Source organism: Aethalodelphis obliquidens, unplaced genomic scaffold (assembly GCF_003676395.1).
Source record: "Aethalodelphis obliquidens isolate GAN/ISIS:26980383/991018 unplaced genomic scaffold, ASM367639v1 scaffold31, whole genome shotgun sequence".
In the NCBI taxonomy this organism is placed as follows: domain Eukaryota; kingdom Metazoa; phylum Chordata; class Mammalia; order Artiodactyla; family Delphinidae; genus Aethalodelphis; species Aethalodelphis obliquidens.
Window position 1 is genome coordinate 15,752,980 of NW_020837975.1, and position 21,520 is coordinate 15,774,499.

General features: G+C 36.1%; 1 protein-coding gene across 5 annotated transcripts in view; it reads right to left on the minus strand.

Moving 5' to 3' along the window:
• Nucleotides 1–21,520, minus strand: part of SUPT3H (SPT3 homolog, SAGA and STAGA complex component) — a 446,906-nt gene that overhangs the window by 108,340 nt on the left and 317,046 nt on the right. For all 5 annotated transcript variants that reach the window (XM_027127428.1, XM_027127425.1, XM_027127426.1 and 2 more), the window contains 4 exons: nucleotides 16,073–16,148; nucleotides 10,716–10,828; nucleotides 9,534–9,641; nucleotides 5,910–6,077 (listed from right to left, as the gene is read on the minus strand). In XM_027127428.1, the coding sequence (XP_026983229.1) occupies nucleotides 5,910–6,077; nucleotides 9,534–9,641; nucleotides 10,716–10,828; nucleotides 16,073–16,148 (465 nt within the window). The remainder of the gene's footprint in view (nucleotides 1–5,909; nucleotides 6,078–9,533; nucleotides 9,642–10,715; nucleotides 10,829–16,072; nucleotides 16,149–21,520) is intronic.

Here is a 21,520-nt window from a genome sequence, read left to right on the forward strand (position 1 = left end):
CTTTTCTTAAACTTGAAACATTAGATTTTACAGAGGAGTAATACGTATCTCAGGTTAGAGCAAGTGAAAGGTTAGTAGCACTATTACTGACTTCTGTCACTCACCGACCACATGGGTTGATGTATGACTTCTTTCTCCTCACTCTTGTACATAGAGCTCTCTCAGTGCTTTGTGTCTATAGAGGATTTCTTTTCAGATGAAGTTGGGCCATTCTTTGGCTAAAGGCTATAGTATAATACAGTTAATTTTCTCATTTCAAAACTTAATTGAGATGTTACATTTGTCATTCTATATAACTAGGAAGAGATTTTTTTTTTAACTAAGGAAATTAAAACTAAAAAAGGTATTGAAGAGAAGACAAGAAAGAATCACCAGATTCAAGGATTCATAATTATAAAATTTAGAAAAAAACACACTATATTATCTATTCTAAACTTCCCCAACTCCTTCCCTACGTTATAGATGAGAGAGTGAAGATAAGGGACACTCCCATGATTAAAATGATAGTATTAAGATACGGTTATACATCAAACCCCTTGGCTTCTAGTACACATAGCTAGTATATAATAGAGGCTTTATTATTTTACGTAGAATGAACTGTACCATGTTACCAACATAGCTGAGGTTTCCAGTGAGTAAAAATCAAAATATAGCAAGAGCTTGAACGTAGAAAGATGTGGATGAGTAAATAGAGAAAAAATTAATTATTTTATGTATGCATAATAACCAGGTTAATTACAACTTCCTACATACTTTGTAAAGAAAATCCACTGAAGAGGTCTTTTAGGTAACATTTTATTAGCCTAGTTTTATTTATTGAATGAGTTGGAGAGCACTACAGCTGAAAATCTTTAAAACTACTTTATAATATAGAAGTTCCTTATAGTTCAGAGTTTCCCTTTATAAATAATCAGTGAGCTCTGTCATTTTGAAAACAAAAGGGGGAGTTCAGATGTGAGGATGAAATTTAAATCTGCTTACTATCCGTTATAAAATTATACCTTGGCATAGCTCCACTACTAGTAATGGCAAATGGTTCCTATTGTGCCAACGAACTTGTAGATAAAAGTATAAAGTTTGGACAAATTATAAAAAACAAGTATCTGAAAGCAAAAGAGACTGATCTAACACAGGCAGAAACTGAAAGGCGGCATACCCATATTTAGAAGAAGGGAATGGCTGTGGGTTGAGTTTTCTGTTTTTACTGTTTTAGCCCAAGGGTAGGCTCCAGTCAGTATAGGGAGGACATGACCTTAGAGGCATGAAGAACTATAGGCCAGAGTTCAGGGCAACCACAGTATGTGTAAAGTGAAAAAGAAAATCCCAAAAAGGACAGAATCAAAGAAGGGAAGTTCCAAATTCAGTGTATAAATTTTACCCAGTCTTTGGGTAACTTCCTAACTATTCCTTTGTGGTACCAAATCCAAAAAACCCAGGTAATCAGGTAAAGTTAAGTGAAGTGAAGAGAGAATCTAGCTGCTGAAGAGGAATTTGAGTTTGGACTTTAGAGTTCAATCTAGAAAAGTAAACTGCCTGCTTAACACACATATGCACACACCACCACCAACTCTCTTCATAGGAATATAACAGAATCTGAAATCTCTACAATATATTACTCACAATGTCCAGGATATAACTTAAAATTACTAGACATGCAACAATACAAGAAACTGTGACTTATACTCAATGGAGACTAAAATAATCCAGGTATTTAATTTATCATACAAGGATTTTAAAGCAGCTATTATGAAATAAAATAAACTTGTAATAAATGATAAAAAATAATAGCACAGGGAGATCAGCTCAGTGCTTTGTGACCACCTGGAGGGGTGGGATAGGGAGGGTGGGAGACGCAAGAGGGAACAGATATGGGAACATATGTATATGTATAACTGATTCACTTTGTCATAAAGCAGAAACTAACACACCATTGTAAAGCAATTATACCCCAATAAAGATGTTAAAAAAATAAACAGTAGAAAAATGTAAACTACAAAAAGAAATCAAAAGGAAATTATACAACTATAAAATAAAATATCAGAACTAAGACATTACTGGATGAGTGTTAAGATTGAAGCTGACACTAGACAGAGTTTGGAACATAAAGGAAGATCAATAGAAGTTATCCAATCTGAAGAACAGAGAGAAAAGATTGAAAGAGAAATTAAACAGAGCTTCAGGGATATGTGGAACAATATCCGAGTAACTAACGAATATGTACTTGGAGTCTCAGAACGGGAGAAGAGGGAGCATGGGGCAGACAAAATATCTTAAGAAATAATTGCTGATAATCTCCCCCCAAATTTAAAAATATTTCATTTTCAAGAAGCTCAGTGAATCATAAGCAGAATAAATACAAAAGAAAACCATTTCTATGGATATCATGGCCAAACTGCTGAAAACCAAAAATAAAGATACAATTTTGAAAGCATCCAGAGAAAAATAATACATTACATACACAGAAACAAAACTACAAAATCTACTGACGTGATTAAAAGAAAAAGGATGCTAGAAAACAGTGGAATGATATAATTAAAGTACTGAAAATGAAACTGCCAATCCAGAATTCTATAGCCAGAGAAAATATCTTCCAGAAATGAAGGAAAAGTAAAGATATTTTCAGAAAAATGAAAATTAAGAGAAACCACCACCAGCCAGCATGTGCTATAACAAGTGCTAACTAAAATTTAGTAGAACAAAAAAGGAAAATGATACCAGAAGGAAAGTCTGATCATCAAAAAGAAATAGAGGGACAGTGGAAACGGTAAATGTTAAAGTCATTTGATTACTTAAGGCAAAAATAGTGTTATGGTATATAACATGTCAACGTAAGATGTATATCAACTATAGCATAAAGAAGAAGACTAAAGTAGATAAACCTATATAAATATAAAAGTCTTACATTTCATGTGAGTAAAACAGTACAATAACAACTCTAAGTACATTGAAAATTTAAGGATCTACATTGTAGTCCTTAGCATAGCCACTGAAAAATGATGCAAAGAGATATCACTAAGAAATCAGTAGATACATTAAAATGGATTTCTAAAGGAGTGTATAATTAAACCCAAAGGAAGATAGGAACGAAAAACAGAAAAAAAAATAGAGAAAACAAGTAGCAAAATAACTGATCTATATCCGAACCACGTCAATACACACATTAAGCATCACAGATTTAAAGACTAAAATTAAAAGATACAGAAAGAAAGGAAAAAGAAGAGCCAACAATTTTTTGTTTACAAGAGATGTACTTTAAATATTAAAGATACAGATATACTGAAAGGAAATGGAGAGAAAAACATGTATCATTTAAATAGCATAAGAAAGCTGGAATAGCTATATTAATCAGATAAAACAGTTCAAGATGGATAGTATTCCAGTGATGAAAAGAGAGATTTCATAAAGATAAGTAAATGGAGAGATATGCCATGTTCATGGATTATAAGACTTGGTATTGTGAAGACATTTATGTCCTCAAATTGATGTAAGATTTCAATCCAAACCCCTTCAAAATCTCACTAGGCTTTTCCTTTTTCTTTCTCTCTTTCTATATCTCCCTCTCTTTCTTTCTTTTTCTGGGTAGAAACTAAATTTTAATTCTAAAATTTACATAGAAATGCAAGGATACAACATATCCATATTAAACCTGAAAAATAAAGTTTGAGGACCTACACTACCTGACTTTGAGACCTACTATAAGCTACAGTAATCAAGGCAGATGACAATGACAAAAGAACTGACAAGTCAATAAAACAAAATTGAAATCCTAGAAATAAATCAACACAGATATACGGTCATTTGAATTTCAACAAAGCCACCAAAGCAATCCAATGGGAGAAAAGAGTCTTCAACAAATGGTTCTGCGATAACTAGATACATGTAAAAAAGTGAACATGGCCTCAACTCATAAAAGACACAAAACTTAATCTGACTCGGTTAATGGAACTTAACATAAAAGGTAAAGTTAAAAAGCTTCCAGAAGAAAACACAGGAGAACATCATCATGAATTGGGAGTAGCCAAAGCTTTCTTAGACAGAACACAGAAAACAATAAACAAAAGAGAAAATTGGATAAATTAGACTTCATTAGAAGTTCAAAACTTCTGCTCAACAAAATACACCATTAAGACAATGAACAGGTGAACTACAAACAGAGAGAAAATATGTGAAAAACATATATTTGACATAGGATTGTTATACAGAATATATAAAGAACTCCTACAAATTGTAACAAGAGACAACCCTACCTCAAAAATGTTGTGTAAAATATTTGAAGAGACTCCTTCTTGAGGAAGATATATGAATGGCCAATTGGCACATGAAAAAATGCTCAGCATTATCAGTCACCAGGAAAATACAAACTCAAACTATAGTGAATTATTATTAAATACCCATCAGAATGGTTAAAAGTAAAAACAATGACAACACCAAATGTTGATGAGCGTGTGGAGCAACTGAAATTCTCATATATTGCTAAGAAAGTATAAAATGATACAACCATTTGGGAAAAAAGTTCTTGCAGTTTCTTTAAAAACTGAACACGTAGCTACTCTATCACCCGGTAATTTCATTCCTAGCTATCTACCTAAGAGAAATGAAAGCATGTGTCCATAAAGACTTGTACAATAATGCTCATAACAGGTTTATTCATAATACCTCAAAAACTGGAAATAGCCTAGGTGTCCACCAAAAATGAGAATGAGTAAACAGATATATACAAGCAACTTACTCATCAATAAAAAAGAATAAATTATACTTATACTGAAAAACATAAACTTCAAAAGTGTCCTGAAAGAAATTTCACACATAAGAGTATACAATACTATATTCTCTTTATATGAGGTTCTAGAATGGAAAAAACTAATGTATGATGAAAAAAACAGAACAGTGTTTGCCTTTCTGAGGATGGTGACAGGATTGTCTGGAGGAGGTATGAAGGAACTTTCTGAACTGATGGTAATGTTTTTTATCTTGAGAGGGGATTAGAAAACAACAAATTTATACATTTGTCAAAATTCATCAAATGGTATACTTAAGAATTGAGTGGTATACTGAATATAAATGTTACCTTTAAAAAAAAGGAACCATAAACAAATTATACATAATGAAGTATTTAGGAATGAAAAGTAAGCTGATGTATGCAGCTTACTTTTTTCAATGTATTAAAAAAAATGAACAGATGGATGGATTAAAGAACAACTGGATGCATATATATAGTAAATGCAAATATATAGTTAATATATTAAATACAGTAAAATGTTAACTGTAGGCTTCCCTGGTGGCACAGGGATTAAGAATCCGCCTGCCAATGCAGGGGACGTGGGTTTGAGCCATGGTCCGGGAAGATCCCACATGCCATGGAGCAACTAAGTCCGTGCGCCACAACTACTGAGCCTGTACTCTAGAGCCTGTGAGCCACAACTACTGAGCCCACGTGCCACAACTACTGAAGCCTGTGCACCTAGAGCCCGTGCTCCGCAATAAGAGAAGACACCGCAATGAGAAGCCCGCGCACTGCAACGAAGAGTAGCCCCCCACTCGCCGCAACTAGAGGAAGCCCGAGTGCAGCAGCGAAGACCCAACACAGCCAAAAGTAAATAAAAAAACAAACAAAACAAAACAAAAAAAACACATTGAGATACCACTACTCAAAAAAAAATACCTTAAAAAATGTTAATTGTAGAATCTAGATGGCAGATATATGGTATTCGCTCTACAATTCTTTTAACTATTTTGTGTTTGAAAATTTTTATATTAGAAAAACTCAATTATCTTGCTGTAAACTGGCTGCTTCTAAAAATTAGATTTATGAGAAAAATAGAACACATTTTCCATACTCAACAAGACCTCTCCATTCTGCACCAAAAAAGAAAGGAAAAAAAAAAAGAAAAAGAAAAAATATCACTGACCTTTTTTCTCTTCCTTTGTTTGGTTTTAGCTGAGTCTTGTCCAGCACTCCCATTCCCTAGGGATCCTGATGTGGTTCTCCCTGAGAGCTGTGATCCAGATGATGGAGTGCTCGGTGTAGGAGGAGGTGTGTTCTCAGGAGAGTCTGGGTAGGACCTTAGGCAAGACCCCTGTCCAAAGAGATGTGGCTTTGAAATCAAGCAACCAGAACTTCTACTAACATTTGAGTTTGTTTAACATCTCATGAATTCAGTAATATTTGAAAGTTATAAAAACACAGTTTATTATTATCCAGTCCACAGAAATGATGCCACCATCTTACCCCTAAGGGTCTAAATATATTAATTTTTAACCTGTCTGATCATTTAGATAAAAATCAGGATTCCTCAGATACAGCTTCCAAAATTTCTGCTGATTTTGTCAAACAGAGATATTTTTACTGAGAAGTTTTGTCAGTGTTTCAAACTTACTCAAAAGGAAGTTCTAAACTTTCTCCCCAAACAGGATGCCTTCTAGACATTCTTTGTAACATGGTGACCAGCCTTCGCCTAGTAACTCAAACTCAGTGCTTTAGGGTCACTGTAGATAGATCTCTAGCTCCTCCAACACCTAGTTCCTTCCTTCATTCAGAATATGCCTCCTATCTATCTGCTTTCTTTGGTTATGACTGCAAGTCTGTTCTCTCTTCCATGTGGAAGCACTTCAAATACTGAAGACTGTTTATTTCACAGCCTCTTCTCTTCTATAGGTCAAACACCTCAAGTTCCTTTCACCACTTATTATGAGACATGCTTTCAGGTTCCTCCTCCCGCCCATTACTCTCCTTTAGAGATCCTTCACTTTGTCAATATCCATCCTACAGGATGGTGCCTAAACATTGAAACAAAATAAAAAACATTTTCTTTTCAGTAACATCACAATATTGGCTCCTAAGAAGTGTATAGGCAAATAAAAGTTTCTAAGTCTTTTTCATGTATGGTATTGTTAATTCTACATTATCCTCTTACTATCTACTGGCCTACAATTCTCTGTAATGTATTTTAAAAATTATGTTAGGCTTGGTAAAATGTTTTGCTGAAATTCAGATATTGTTTTCAATAGTATTTCTTTGATCTTCTTGCCTAGAAACATCAAACAAGAAGGAATAAACCTAATGTGGCATGAGTTGTTCTTAGAAAAAACAAGGTAACTCCTAGAGATCATTGCTTCCAGTATATGAATCATATATTAGAAAACAAAATCTAGAAAATTAACTCAAATTAACCTTGATAATCTGAGAAACCCAAGCTTAACTAGCTCAGTTCCTTATATAGTTAGTATTCAAGAACGCTAATTATTAAAATAGAATACACTGTGTGAACTCCATGCCTTGAGTTTCCAATTCCAAGCTACTGTACATAGCACCTCCATCTGGATCTTCTTAAAATACCCTTTTGAACTCATCAACCTTTAGCCAAGAAACTTTCAATTCTTCCTTAATAACTCTAAGCGTCTAAGGCCTTTATTTTCTAATCTAACTCCCCACTACCCCTTCTCAATGAATTCTTGGCTTGAATATTTTAGTCACAGTTTCTTCCCCCCAGTACAATTACACTTATGCTGCCTCTGAGGCCTAGAGTACTTTCCCCACTTTTACCATCTCATAAACGTCTTATTTTTCCTTCAACACCCAACTTCCTCTCTGAAGTCTTCTTTCATGATAATTAGGGAGTTGTTTTTAATCTCTGAAATTTCTGTCTATGCCACTCATTTGGAAATTAGTACATACAATCTTGAATTGTTTGTTTGTTTGCTCGTTAATTTACTTCCTTGGTTGTTTTACAGAATGTTCTATCTCCCTAAATACAGATCATATTAGTCTCAGAGCCCCCATTTGTACCTAATTTGGTAAAGTCCTTAAAGCAGGCCTTTGATAGTGGTGGCTGATTTGCAATGTTGATGTGTATGATTCCTTCTCTAGAGTGGCCATTCTTTTTGTGTCGTGTCAGGTAATAAAGGGCAGAAAGACTTCCAGTCTCTCCGAATGTTCATTCTGACCACCAGTCACGTTGAAGGAGGGGTGTCTGGCAAGTCAGGGAAAAGCTTGAGGCTTGTACTAACATATTTAGCCAGGATACTTCTGGACACTCATGCTCCCACCTCCCAGAGAGCCCAGGAAATTCAGCACACATAAGCCATCTTTCTTAACGGCCGGGTAGCTGGGAATAGCAGCTGTGGTTGCTGAGCAGTTGCCCAGGGCAGCTTGGCCACCCTGGAGAACCGAGAAAGTGGGAGGGACATAAAGAGTTTTCCTAGCCCCGTAAGCAATCCCTTGAACGTTAAGGGAAAACTAGGCTTGTTATGTTCACTGTAAATTTCTTCAATTAGAAATGTTACAACGAATTTGTCTGATGTTAATGAAAAGCATACTTATACACATATTCATAAAGTGAACATGTATCAAAGACAGTTTAAAGGGTGTTCTTTGACATCATAATTTGGGTTTGTAACATAAAGAAAACAAATAGTGTTTAATCAACTGGGTAAGCTTTAGGGACTTTTAAAGTATATTCGCTGATAATAATGTATGACCTTTTCCAAGACAAAAATGGATTTTTAATGAGCATAAACATTTTAATTCTTACTTTAGTTCTAAGCCAATCTGGTTCTACAAGGGGCATAAAAAGATGTCAAACTTTTGGCATGTAATAAGATATAGGCATATATCTTTATATATTTTATATGTATCCTAGAGCAGAGATATACCTAAATTTGGAGTTTACTGGGTTCACAGATCCCTTATATCTGCAGAATGGTTTCAGAAGGTCTCTCAACACCCTGAAACTGTGTACAAAATTTGCAAATGTCTTTACGGAGAAAGGATTTACAGTTTTCTTCAGATTCTTTGAATGGCTTAGCCATTTTCAGGTTATATGTTTCACCCAACTTGATCCAAAGTTCACTTCACAATTATACATGCAGATGTTAACCTAACCTCCTTGCTTCCTTCTCTATGGTTATTAGGTTGAATTATATGAAGCTGATGTTTATGTTAGTAAAAAAAAGTCAAATTATTGGCAAATTCATTAAATAGATATTACATTTCTGGTTTTTAGGCACATGCTGCTTAAAGAGAATATTTTTTATGCCCAAAATGATACACAGTTATTACACAAAGTCTTAAAGTTGGCAAGATGAATTTATAGTCCCCACAGGTGGGGATCCCAGCAACATAAATGGCATCAGAAAGGATGTGATTATCATATGATAGGGCCAATTGAAACACAAAGGATAAACGGAGCCATGCTTCTTTAAATCCTGTTTAGAGATAAATCAATAACTGGAAAGTAAAACTATCAATAAATGCCAGGAATTATTATTACACGAATAATAATGATTCTCTCATCTTTGAAGCAAAAAGAAATAACTTTTCTCAATGTTATTCAATTACCTAAACCAGGTGTTTTAGGGCCAGATTGTTAGGGCCTGGTACATAGTACGTATTTGTTTGAATGCTGAATGTATTAAGATTCTTTGACTGAAGGCTATATATTCCTACACAATCTTTTTCTTAGAACTACATGTAAATACCAGACGTGAGAAAAAAATCCACAGATGGGTCAAAGACAGATTTTTTTAATACTTACCTCAGCAGAGCTGTGATACTGAATGAAGGTGGCAGAAATGGCATGGCTGAAGGGGTCTCCTGCCTTGGTTACCATGTCCTGCCTCACAAGAAGAGCCAGATCCACTAACTAGAAGATCAGAGCAATGAAACTAAAGTCACACAAATGGAAATAATCATCAGTGTCACTGAAATGGTAAAGCTAAAAGCAATATATCCCAAACGTTATTGATAATACTGTCTGCCTAAAAATCTGTATTGTGGACATGAACATATGCTTTCATTGGCTGGCAAATGGACCTACCCATGAACATAAATGATATATTCTGACCTCCTAGTGGAGTGGTTCTCAAAGTTTGTAATCACTAGGGAAACATTTTATTTAATTTTTTTAATTAATTAATTTATTTATTTTTGGCTTAGTCAGGTCTTAGTTGCAGCCCGTGGGATCTTTCACTGCGGCGGGGGCTTCTCTCTAGTTGTGGTGCCAGGGCTCTCTAGTTGTGGTGTGTGGGCTCCAGAGTACATGGGCTCTGTAGTTGTGGCACAGGTGCTTAGTTGCCCCGTGGCATGTGGGATCTTAGTTCCCCAACCAGGGATCGAACCTGTGTCCCCTGCACTGGAAGGCAGATTCTTAACCACTGGACCACCAGGGAAAACCTGGGAAACATTTTAAAATACATATTTCTGGGTTCCAAGCTCCAAGATTCTAATTCAGTAGGTCTGCTCTGGGGTGTAGCTGAGAAATTTACATTTTAAACAAGAACCAAGGAGATGCTGATGCTTGTAGTCTAAGGACCATGCTCTGAGAAACTAGAGGGCAGTGATTCCAGACTCAGATTTTGGTAAGCACTCAGTAGACTGTACATTTCTAGAGAGCTGCTTTTCAAAGCTCAAAAATAATCTCTAAACAAGAGAGATGTGTACTTAGAATTCAGTGTTGAGGAAAAGTATGCAAGTATTCCATTTCTGGTTTGGCTAAAGTTGCAAGAAACAGTCACTTTTAGCCTAACACCCACCGGGGCTGAGGATGCAAAGAAACATAACTGAACTAAATTTTAGAAAATGATGAGATTATCATAGGAGAGAACTCATGGCTGTTCTCATTCCTGGTAGAGCAGCAGGTGGAAGAAGAACTGATGATGGACAGGGATAGGGAGAAAGGAGCTATATATGGCCTGATACGACAGATTAGAATTCTTACCTGTGCCACAGTTTCGTACGCTAAATATGCTAAAATTTCCACAGCGACAACATTGGGCTTTATCTCCAAACTGCTGCAGTCCAACCAGTCTCGAAATTTGGAGGCTTTTTTGGCTAGCCATTAAAAAAAAAAGTACAGAAAATTTAGCTTTGGAAGTGTTTTAACACTGCATATTATTATCACAGAGTGAAAAACATTTCTATTGAAAATTGCATATGAAAAACAATGCATATAATATGCAACGTTTTTGAACTTATATTCTAGCCCCCCCAAAATCCCTTATACATTTGCGTCTTTAGTATCTCTGCTACATAACACTGTATACGAAATCACTTAATGTTTAGCACTTCTTACAATGTGTCAGAATAAGTTATCATTGGCCATAGCTTATGTTATAACAGTAGTCAGAGAATTACTTGCTTGATGTAACTTTAATTTATTCTTGTGGAAAGAAAATCCTGCAAGAAAGGACCTGTGATAAAAAAGGAACATATAGAAATTGTATTTTTAATACCTTTCAAAATGTGTCTATTACTTGAATAGGCTCAAAGTTGTGAATTTAGACTTAAATAGAATAAACTGATATCTGGCCTGATCTAAATCCCTGGTTACATTTTCCTGATTGCAAAGATGTCCAAATTCTTCAGCCTGACTCTCACAACCACCCAGACTGATTCCAACCTGCCTTTATATTATTCCCTATTAAAATGTCACTGGCCTTGAGTATAATCCTCTGTGTTCACCCCTGCATGGGATTCTCTATCACTCTGTTTCATTCATATGAATCCTGCCCATACAAGCCAAAGGTATACATCCTCAACTCTAGTCATTTACTGAACACTTATATCATCAGAGATCCTTTTGAGTCTGCTTATAATTTCTCAAGCCAAATTACAAGTTTTTTGTGGACCAACACCATGCGTCACGTCTCTCTGCATACCTAACAGTACCAAGCACATATGGAACCTTCTGGTAAATATCTCTAAACCACCACAGTGCTAAGCAGAATCTAACTTGACATAGGTCCTTCATTAGATATTACTAATTTAACTAGTGACCCAGAGGGAAAAGATTGATGGTGAAGATTTTATCATATCTATAACATAATCATCTTTTTAAAAATCCAATGATTATTCTTTTGATTAATCTGGTCCCACAGGTCTATAAAACACTTAACAGTAACTCCAAGCATGATGTTTTGATCCTTATAGATAAAGTCTTCATGGATTCCACATACAGAAGAGTTTTCTGTGAAATAAATCACAGGAGACATTAAGTCCTGCTATCGAAGCACATATCCAATTATGATAATCCCGCTTAAAGCTATCTCCCTAAAGTAACCAATCTTCCCAATGCTCTCTGACGTGCAACATTCCATCTAACTAGTAAGCTGCAATAGCTCACAAACACTTGGTTAACATCTGTGGGATACTTCTGAAGTTCAAGTCAACAGGCAGCAATTTGGCAAGATCAGTAAAACTTCTGATCACTTCTCCCTTTGCAGACAGCAACATGGAAACAGGTATTTTGTGACTGTGCTCTAAACACTTTATTTTAAAAGTAAGGGAAAGAAGAGTTCTTGGTATTCTGTCAGATCTGCCTACCTAAGCAACAGAATCGTCAGCTTTCTCACTAGATCTTACGTACTGAGAATGCAGAGGTGAGGACCATGGGTCCACCATGGTATCCCAGCACCCAGAATAGTGCCTGACATTAGCACACTCACCATAAATATTCCTAGAAGGAAGAAATGAATGAATAAATGAAAGATATTCCTTTAATAAAAGGGTAGGGTCCAAACTTTTCCATACATCAAAAAAGATGCATAAGACCACTTGGGTTACTACTATGCCAGCAATCTTCCAGGTGAGGGTTCTCTGAGCTAATTCCCTCCCTGTCACGTGGAGGACTGTTTCAAAGATGGACCTTGCCAGGGTGACGCTGGTTCCAAAAAAAAGAGGCACAGATACTCTTAGTTATGATAGTTTGTCTTCACCAGAAGTAAGGGGGCATGAAACTGAATGAGTTCCTTTTCCTTCACCCCTCTTCTCAATATATCAGGAGAAAGGGTAATCCTGGAAATTGATCAACAGTCTAAATAGAATCCTGACCAAAGGTCAAAAATTCCTGGGATTATCCTCTTTCTGACACAACCTGAGTTTTCAGCCTATGCTGGAAATAAAACTACTTTACTTAATAATTTCATATGGAAATTTAAGGTTGTCAATTCTCATACACTTTATCTTTCTCATCAGTGATCAATGGAAAAATTCAGGTTCCTCTCAATATTCCATCCTCTCACCCCTGCACACTATTTAATTATTTCTACCACATCCCTTCTCGCCAGCCTTTCCATTCCTGATCCTTCCCGCAAAGCCCTCTGTAATGCTCATTCCACTTCGAAGAAAACCTTCTGCAACTTCCCTCTCTTCACAATCACTGTTCTTTGAATAAATTGAAAATAACCTTCCTCAGAGGGCATGGTTTTCCCTGGAAACTTCTATAGTAGGGGTTCCTTCTTTCTTTTCTTTTATACATATTTATTGATCGGCTACTGATTGCCAGCCTGTTCATTTCCCCATATACCTGAGGGTATATCTTCATTCTCTTTCTTTCTCCCACAGGGAAAACATAAAACAAGTAGACATCAGATTTCTAACCAACGACAGAGGCTAAAAGACAATGGAATCATGTTTTAACCAATAACTGTTAGTCTACAATTTCCTACTTAACTAAACCGTCATTTAAGTATGAGGGCAAAATAAAGCCATTTTTAAGACAAAAATGAGTGCTTTAAGCACTTACGGAGGCTTGGGAAAAACAAAATTAGGCTGAGAAGGGAAGTTTAGATACAGGCATACCTCAGAGATACTGTGGGTTTGGTTCCAGACCACCACAATAAATCAAATATTGCAACAAAGTGAGTTACACATATTTTTTGGTTTTCCAGTGCATATAAAAGCTATATATACACTATACTGTAGTCTACTAAGTGTAAAATGACATTATGTCTAAAAAAATAGCTTAATTAAAAATAATCCTGTTTGAAAAATGGCACCAATAGACTTGCTTGATGCAGGGCTGCCACAAACCTTCAATTCCTAAAAAAACACACTATCTGTGAAGCCCAATAAAGCAAAGAGCAATCAAACGAGGTATGTCTGTAGTTACCAACTTAAAAAATTTTAAGTCAGGGTGTACTTTAGAAAAATTAAGGATAGCAACCAAAATAACAGCAACAGAATATATAATATACAAACTGGTTGATGAAAAATGGAATGAAGAAAACCCAATCAATCCAAAGAAAATGAGGAAAACCAAATAAAAAATCACAGTAAATTGAAAACAAAATAAGACAGCATACATAAACCCAAATGTATAAGTAATTAAATATATATAAATTAAACTCATCAATTAAAATACAAAGAGACTCTCAGATTAACTAAAAAGAAAATTTAGGTATTTGTTTACAAAATCCACACATAAAACAACAGGTTGAAAGGACTGGAAACAGGTTTATCAAATTATAACTAAATTAAAGCTTTGTGAATTAATATCAGATTTTAAAAGACTTTAAGGGAAATGACTATCTGACTTACGTAAATGTAAAAACAAAACACTGGTGAACATGATCAGTGTCCTGGTTTTACAGCTTACCCTCAGCCTATAAAGTTATAGACATGTTATTTTAAAGTGCACCAGTAGTCTCAACTAGTGAGTGCTATGATCAGATATTTAAAAAGACACAAATGGCTGGATCACAATTCCTATATCTTGGTAATCTATCAGGTAAGGAATGCAAAGAGTCTGGTTCTGGAATTGCTGACCCCCTTGGACTGAGCATTCCCAACGACAGTATTGTGGCATATAATAAAACAGATTCTTCCACGAAGGTTTCATGATGAAGCACTTATGGGTACCATATAAAGAAATATTCTTAAATGCACAAATTCCTCTTCTTTAAAGAAAAAAAAAACTAAGCATAAGATACTCTTTATACTACAATTATTTTATACAGAAATGGAATGTATTAATTTTTAATCTACTAAGTTATGAATCAAAAAATTGTTATAAAAATCAGATTTTTAAACAAAAGATGTATTAGGACGCGTCAATGACTACATGTTTTAGTGTGAAATAGCACTTCTGTTCCTTTAAATAAATTAAATTTAAAATATGATTTAAAAAAATAGTTCAATAGCACCAAATGTTACTTTATAAAATGGAGATTTATGCTTGTAAAAGACTTGAATGCCATTTTTAAACCTAAAATTTACAATACAAAAACCTCTCATTTGCTGAAATTGCCATGATCTGAAGTGTCATTTACTTAATGCTTCACAGATGTATGATGCCAAATTGTTAGTCAGGCTGCAAAGTATATTTAGTTAGGAAAAAAAATCTTCCCAAACATGTTTTCCTATATTTTACTGACATTTACATGAGGCAGTACTTGAAATGTGTCATTTATTTGCACTTTATGATCTATAAATGAAGCTCTCATTTTCTTTTTCCAAATCAAATACATTGTTATTGTGACCACATAATAGCTTTTCGTTTAAAGACACCATTGTGTCCATGATCCCCCAGATTAGGGTCATGTGCTAGTTTGTCATATTTTTAACTGGACTTTTCATCACACTTACGCTTTGACCATCACCCCGAGAGTCTTAGTCATCACTGAACTGTTGCTGTAAGGATGTTTTGTACACAATCTAGCCCACTATTTATCAAGAGCCTTTATTCTTAGTAAGCTGTGTGCAGGGGTGGGACAGCACTCATTTTGCCATAGGTACAAGAGCGTGGACTAATGAATTTGCTAACGTGGAATGCACGCCACAGCAGGAGCTTACAGACAAAGATGGAAGAGACTGTTTATGTTGATATGTTCTATTGTGGTAATATGAGAATGTACACATGAAGGGAAAGTTTGGTATTTATTACTATTAGGGGCTTTTAAATGTCATGACTGTACTACTACAGTCCATTATGGGTCAAGTACAATCAGCAATGCTAGTGTAAAAATGACTAAGAAACCAAAAGAGAAATTTAAATGGGAATATTACAAAAATTGGAATTTTTCTGACTAAAAGTAACGTGAATAATTAACATGGCTCTCTGTGTATTACCAGCACCCTTAAAAACCTCTTAACACTATTAACTGCAAAACAGCAGAGTGGGGTAAAACCTTTTATAGGCTCCCCTACAATGCAGAGGCTGTTTCCATAATAGTTATAACTATGCATATACGTATTAAACTCGCCAATTTCTAAGGAACACAGATGTTGCTGTACTTTAGTGTATCTGTAACACATAATCTCAAAAGTGTAATGAAGCAAAGTTAAATGCTTACTTACAGAAACTTAACTGTCGACTTTCACAGAATTCTGCATATTGAGCTGAATCCATAATTCGAGTTTGTCTTTCTGCTCTCTAATAGATAAAAATACAAAGACACACAATTTTTAAAGCAAGTAGACTTTTATGTTCTCACAGCTAAAACCCAGAACTGAAGTTCCATTTCCTTTTCTTACTCTAGGTGAAGAGTTTAGTACCACCATAAATACCATGATACATAAAATTGTGATAACAGTAGTTTTGAAGCTTGTTTCTCTTGGAAATAAAGTTTTAAAACCATTTTCCAGTCCTCTGTTATTTTTATTACAGTGGAAGAAAAAACTAAAGGACCTCACTTCTTAAGACTGTGCACTTCTAAATTTTCTTTAACTGTACCACACTCTTGAAGAAAAAGAAAACTGTGAGTGACAAATCAAACAGAAAATGTGTTGTGAACTCTTATCGCCTATCTGCCTTAAAGCTGGGATTTTTCAATGTTAAAATACGAGTCAACGAATGGAATCCATAGATTTCCCCTCAGTTAGAACACAGAGCCAGAGCTAACAAATCCATATTTTAAATTGCAAAGAAAATAAAGGAAAAGGTAAACACAACAAATCCTTTCATCTGAGTCCAGGTATGATTCACAGTTTGGTATAGTTTCATTCGTGGGTTTTTGGATTCAGTATAGCAGATGTTTGCTGCTTCATTGTCCCACAAGAGGTAGGATAATTATAATTCACCCATAGTTTGGTGGGAAAGAATATGACCGCTTCCGCTTCCTTGGCAAGGGAAGCATTTTGAAATGAGACAGGCTGGTACTTCTTGGAATGAGTTTCTGGCCAGTAAAGGAAAAAAAATTCCCTGAGATTTAAATTTTTTTTCTGCTTTGGAAGGACTTTCAGCAAGTTTTCTTTATCACAGTTGGTGGAACACATAAGTACCACTTCTAACGTCTACGGATCTTTTTGTATTTTTTTAAAACTGAAATTATTCTTTTTCATCTTGTTTGATTTGGGTGAGTAGACAATTTAATTCCAATGATCTATCAGTTGAATGAATAATGGCACACTAGCTGCAGTTCCATAGAGAAAAGATAGATGGGGGGTGGGAATTAAGGCAAAATTTACTAACTACTGTGGTTCATTCTAAGACCACTGATTATTTTTTCCCTTCCTTCTCTCCCCTCCACCTTTTCCCTCCTAACCTCCTCCACACATATTCACAAACACATATATGTGTTGACACAAACCCAGACTTCTCTTGTTTATTTATTCTCTAGGTTCAAGTATCCTTTTCGAACACGTACAAGTAAATATTACTCCCACACACGTGCAGGTATATGTATGTGCTGTATGTGTACATGCATCCTGTTGTGTGTGTATCTGAAACATCATGTTTCCTTAAGGGTATACTACTGGATAAATTTTTATGTACTCAGAAGTATTTTTTGATGTATGAATGCATGATTTAGTTTTGTCCTTTTTAATGTATCTGATACTTGACTCAATAAATGTTTGCTAATGGAAAACAGGAAGTAAGGAAGGGATAATTTATGTGTTTTGAACATGACAAATCAGTTACTAGTGTGTTTATTAAAACAAAAAACCTCTGAGACTGATATCTTTAATGTATGTACATATTACGTATGCATGTCTGTATGTGCATCTGACTGTCTGTGTCTGACTATAGCAGGAATCTCTCAGGTTTGAATTTCTAGCTCCTAAAAAATATCTGACACATAGTAAATGAGCAAGAAAACATTTGTGGAATAAACGAATGCTACCATCTTGGTCTATGATGCAGGCAAATGGCTATAGTGCAGCCAAATCCTTCATTATCCATGCGTTCCTCCAGGTCTTCTCTGCTACTCTCCAGCTAGGCAGCCTCATGCACCAAACACATGCTAGACAGAAAGGAACCAGAAGACTACGGAAAAAGAAGGTTCCTAAGGAGATTCTTGATACTAACTTTCCTCCAAAAAATGGACATTCAAGATTTGGCTTCTGTATACATTCTTAGATAGCTTAGATGGTTGATGTATTTTATTTTATTTATTTATTTTTTCATATTTAAAGATTTATTTTTTAGAGTAGTTTTAGGTTCACAGTAAAATTAAGAAGGAGGTACAGACAGCGCCCAAATACCCTATGCTCCCCCACACGCACAGCCCCCCCATTATCAACACCCCCAGCAGAGTGGTGCGCTTGTTACAACTGATGAACCTACACTGCCACATCGTTATCACCCCAAATCCACAGGTTACATTGTGGTTCACCCTTGGTGTTGTACACTCTATGAGTTTGGACAAATATATGACACGTATCCATCGTTATGGTAAGTTGATGTATTTTAAGTCCTCTAGCCTCTACGCAGTAACCTTTGATCTCGGGAGCCCCGTGAAGCTACTAGGGTATGCGTAGAAATTATTCACCAAGCGCCTAGCGTACAGCAAACACACAATGTGAAGCAGTTGACTCAACAGCAAAGATTTATAGGCAGCACAAAATCACGGCTAGAGAGCAGCATAACGTTCATCTTGTTCAATCTCTCTCTTCTAAAGATAAGGAAATTAAGGTTCGGAGGGAAATGATCTGTGGAAGGTGACCAAGTTAGAACTGAAGCCCAGGACTCTCAATTCCTTGAGGAAGCCCATTTTCATTATAAAGTGCTGTCTCGAACATACAGTAATTGTTTACTCCAATATTTTTCCTTGGGTCCTCTAAACTCTGCATTATCTTACTAAAAGGTATTATGGAGCCGCTGTAATTAACATGCCCAAACTGTTCACGAGAAAATGAAATTAGTGAGGCCCTGGATCAGCAAAGAAGGCAGATCTGGGGATAGCCTGGTACAGAGTGTACAAACTGTAATGTACCTGACAGTACATGGGGGTGCTGCAAACACGTCACAGGTGGGATGCTGTTTCCCCTCAACCTTCTGGATGCCTCACGAGGCTGAGGCAGCAGAAACCCCAGGCTGGTAAATGTTATCATTTTCTATGCGTGCCATGACATAAAAGAGGTTGGGAAGCACTCCTACTAATGTCCTCAGAATATACACTGCATGTCACCGGCCATGCATGCTATTCACAGCACGGTCAAGTGCGCTCAACAGGCAATCAGAGACACTAACTGGGACTTGATGATGAGGAGGATGGTTCAGATCCGCTCCTCATGCTAATTTTTGTTTACTCCTCTCTCTTCCCCAGGACTTGTTTCAAATAACCAAAAAAATGGGACAAATTTGGTCTCATAAAAGCATCCAAATCATTCAGCATCTGATTACATTCTCTCCTGATCTTACACTATCACCTTAAATACCGGGAAAGTCAGAAAATACCTAATCTTCATGGACTATGTATTCTTCAAAGATGGTAACTATATTTTGCTTCTATAATCTCAGTGCTGGCTGAGATTTCTTAGCTTGGATTTACCTGGGCCTCGGTAAACATCTGCTGGCCGGCTGATGACTGGGGTAGATGGATGGGTAGACTGAGGCAGAAGAAATGCATATAAATCCTTGATGGCTGATCTCAAAACAGGAACTGTAATATTTGTAATCAAACTGTACAAATTCCAGAGAGGGTAGACAGTTTTTTAAGCCAAAGACCCATAAAAAACAAGACACTGGCCAACAATGAACTGAGGCTGGCTCTTATTTTCTGTGTTGTCCTAAATCCACCTCCCTTCTGCCTCTCTTCAGATCACCCTCTGTAATTCACACTAAAGTACACAGTGGCCATCCTTTTCTATTCCTGGAACTTTAAGAAATCTCTGGAAAAAGATTCAAGCGGGAAAAAAATCATAAGCCTAATAAAATAGCATGACCAGAATAACAATGTCTACTCTTTACATAGAGCAGCACAATAACCTTTAAGATAAACAGTTTTTTTCATAGCTCCATTTTAGAAGTTGAGCTTGAGCACACTCAGATGTAGAGAAGTAAAAAAAAGAAAAAAAAAATTAAAGTATATAGTTAATAAAGAGGCAAAGTGAGAAGTAAAACTTGGGTTGCTCTTGAATGACCTATTCTGAGGTGTACTGAATGACCTATTCTGAGGTGTATCACTAAATAATCATATCAGGTTAATCACAGCTTTTATTCTTCCTGAACATCCTCACATGAGGATGATCTCAGACTGCCACATAAATGTCAGGTCATCTCTGGATTACTCATGCTTTTGCATCTGCAAGTCCAGTTCGTCTTCTGCTTAATCTGGTGCTTCTACCCACTCGTGGCTTTCTTTAGGTATCAGCAGTGCTTCTGAACGCTCCTAAAAATATGCTAATAACTCAGAGGCGTCTCTGAAATTGAACCTTCCTAATACTACAACATAGCAAAGTATTACCATGGAGTGGCATACATGGATGCATTACCTTTGAAAGAATTATTCCTAAAATTTTCCAAATACCCAACAATATTTCAAAATTTAATTGAAATAACTTCAAAAAAAAGGTAATAGAGAATAGTTATGCTATAGTCATTCATCTCATTATCAAGGTTACAGGTCTTTCTGGTTATTGCAAAACAGAAGGCACAATTCAGTGTCAGATAAACTTACTTTCTGGGTCTTACCTAAATGAAACCAGGGGAGCAAACATCCCTACAAATGCAGTATGTAGTATAATTTGTTCAATACCTGAGCACAACAGTCTGTCAGTATATAATTGTTAATTTAAATTTTTAGTGATAAGTTTTTATGTCAGTGGATGTGAAATTGCTGTGTCTTTGAAAAATACTTTCAAGGACAGCAGTGACAATCACCATTTGCCCTGCCTATATCAGTTTGAGGTATGAGGCTGGATTACTTCTGCAGCATGCAGTTTCATTTAAATTCTCTGCATGCTTTCACTGAAGCATACGTAGAGGTTATAGAAACTATGCGCTGGCGTATCTCTTGGCAGCTTCTCAAGACACATGACTTTCTTCAGCAACACAGAATCACAGAACATAACTTTGAAATCAAGATGAAAGTTTTCATCTGCTTTCACTTCCACCTTGAATTTTAAAAAAAATCTTATTTTGATTACACCTAGAAGCCTTACAATTGAAATGCAAAGTCTTTTCTGCATGGAAAAGGCCAAATGTCAATGGTAATCTACCAAATACCTCACGTGAGGCAGGAAATGGTTGCTGAACTTGAAAACTTCATACAGAGTGGCTGCAGCAGCATCCAGCAATGTGACAACATGTGAACTGTGGAATGTTTATGTATGTTCATGTATGCTGTGGTCCACAGCAGAAGGATATTCACAGATGAGTAAACGCGACGGAATGCTGAAGCACCCTGGAACCCTCATACACCTCCGACTCACTGTAGATAAGGAAGCTGAGGTCCAAAAAGGTTTTAGGGTTTATCTGGATCATCGCAGAGGCAACCCGGTACGCAGGTGAGTGTCGGCTCGGCTTGCTGGGTCAGTTTGTAATTTACTAGATTCCCCTACCGAAGAGTTAGGTGAGTCTCC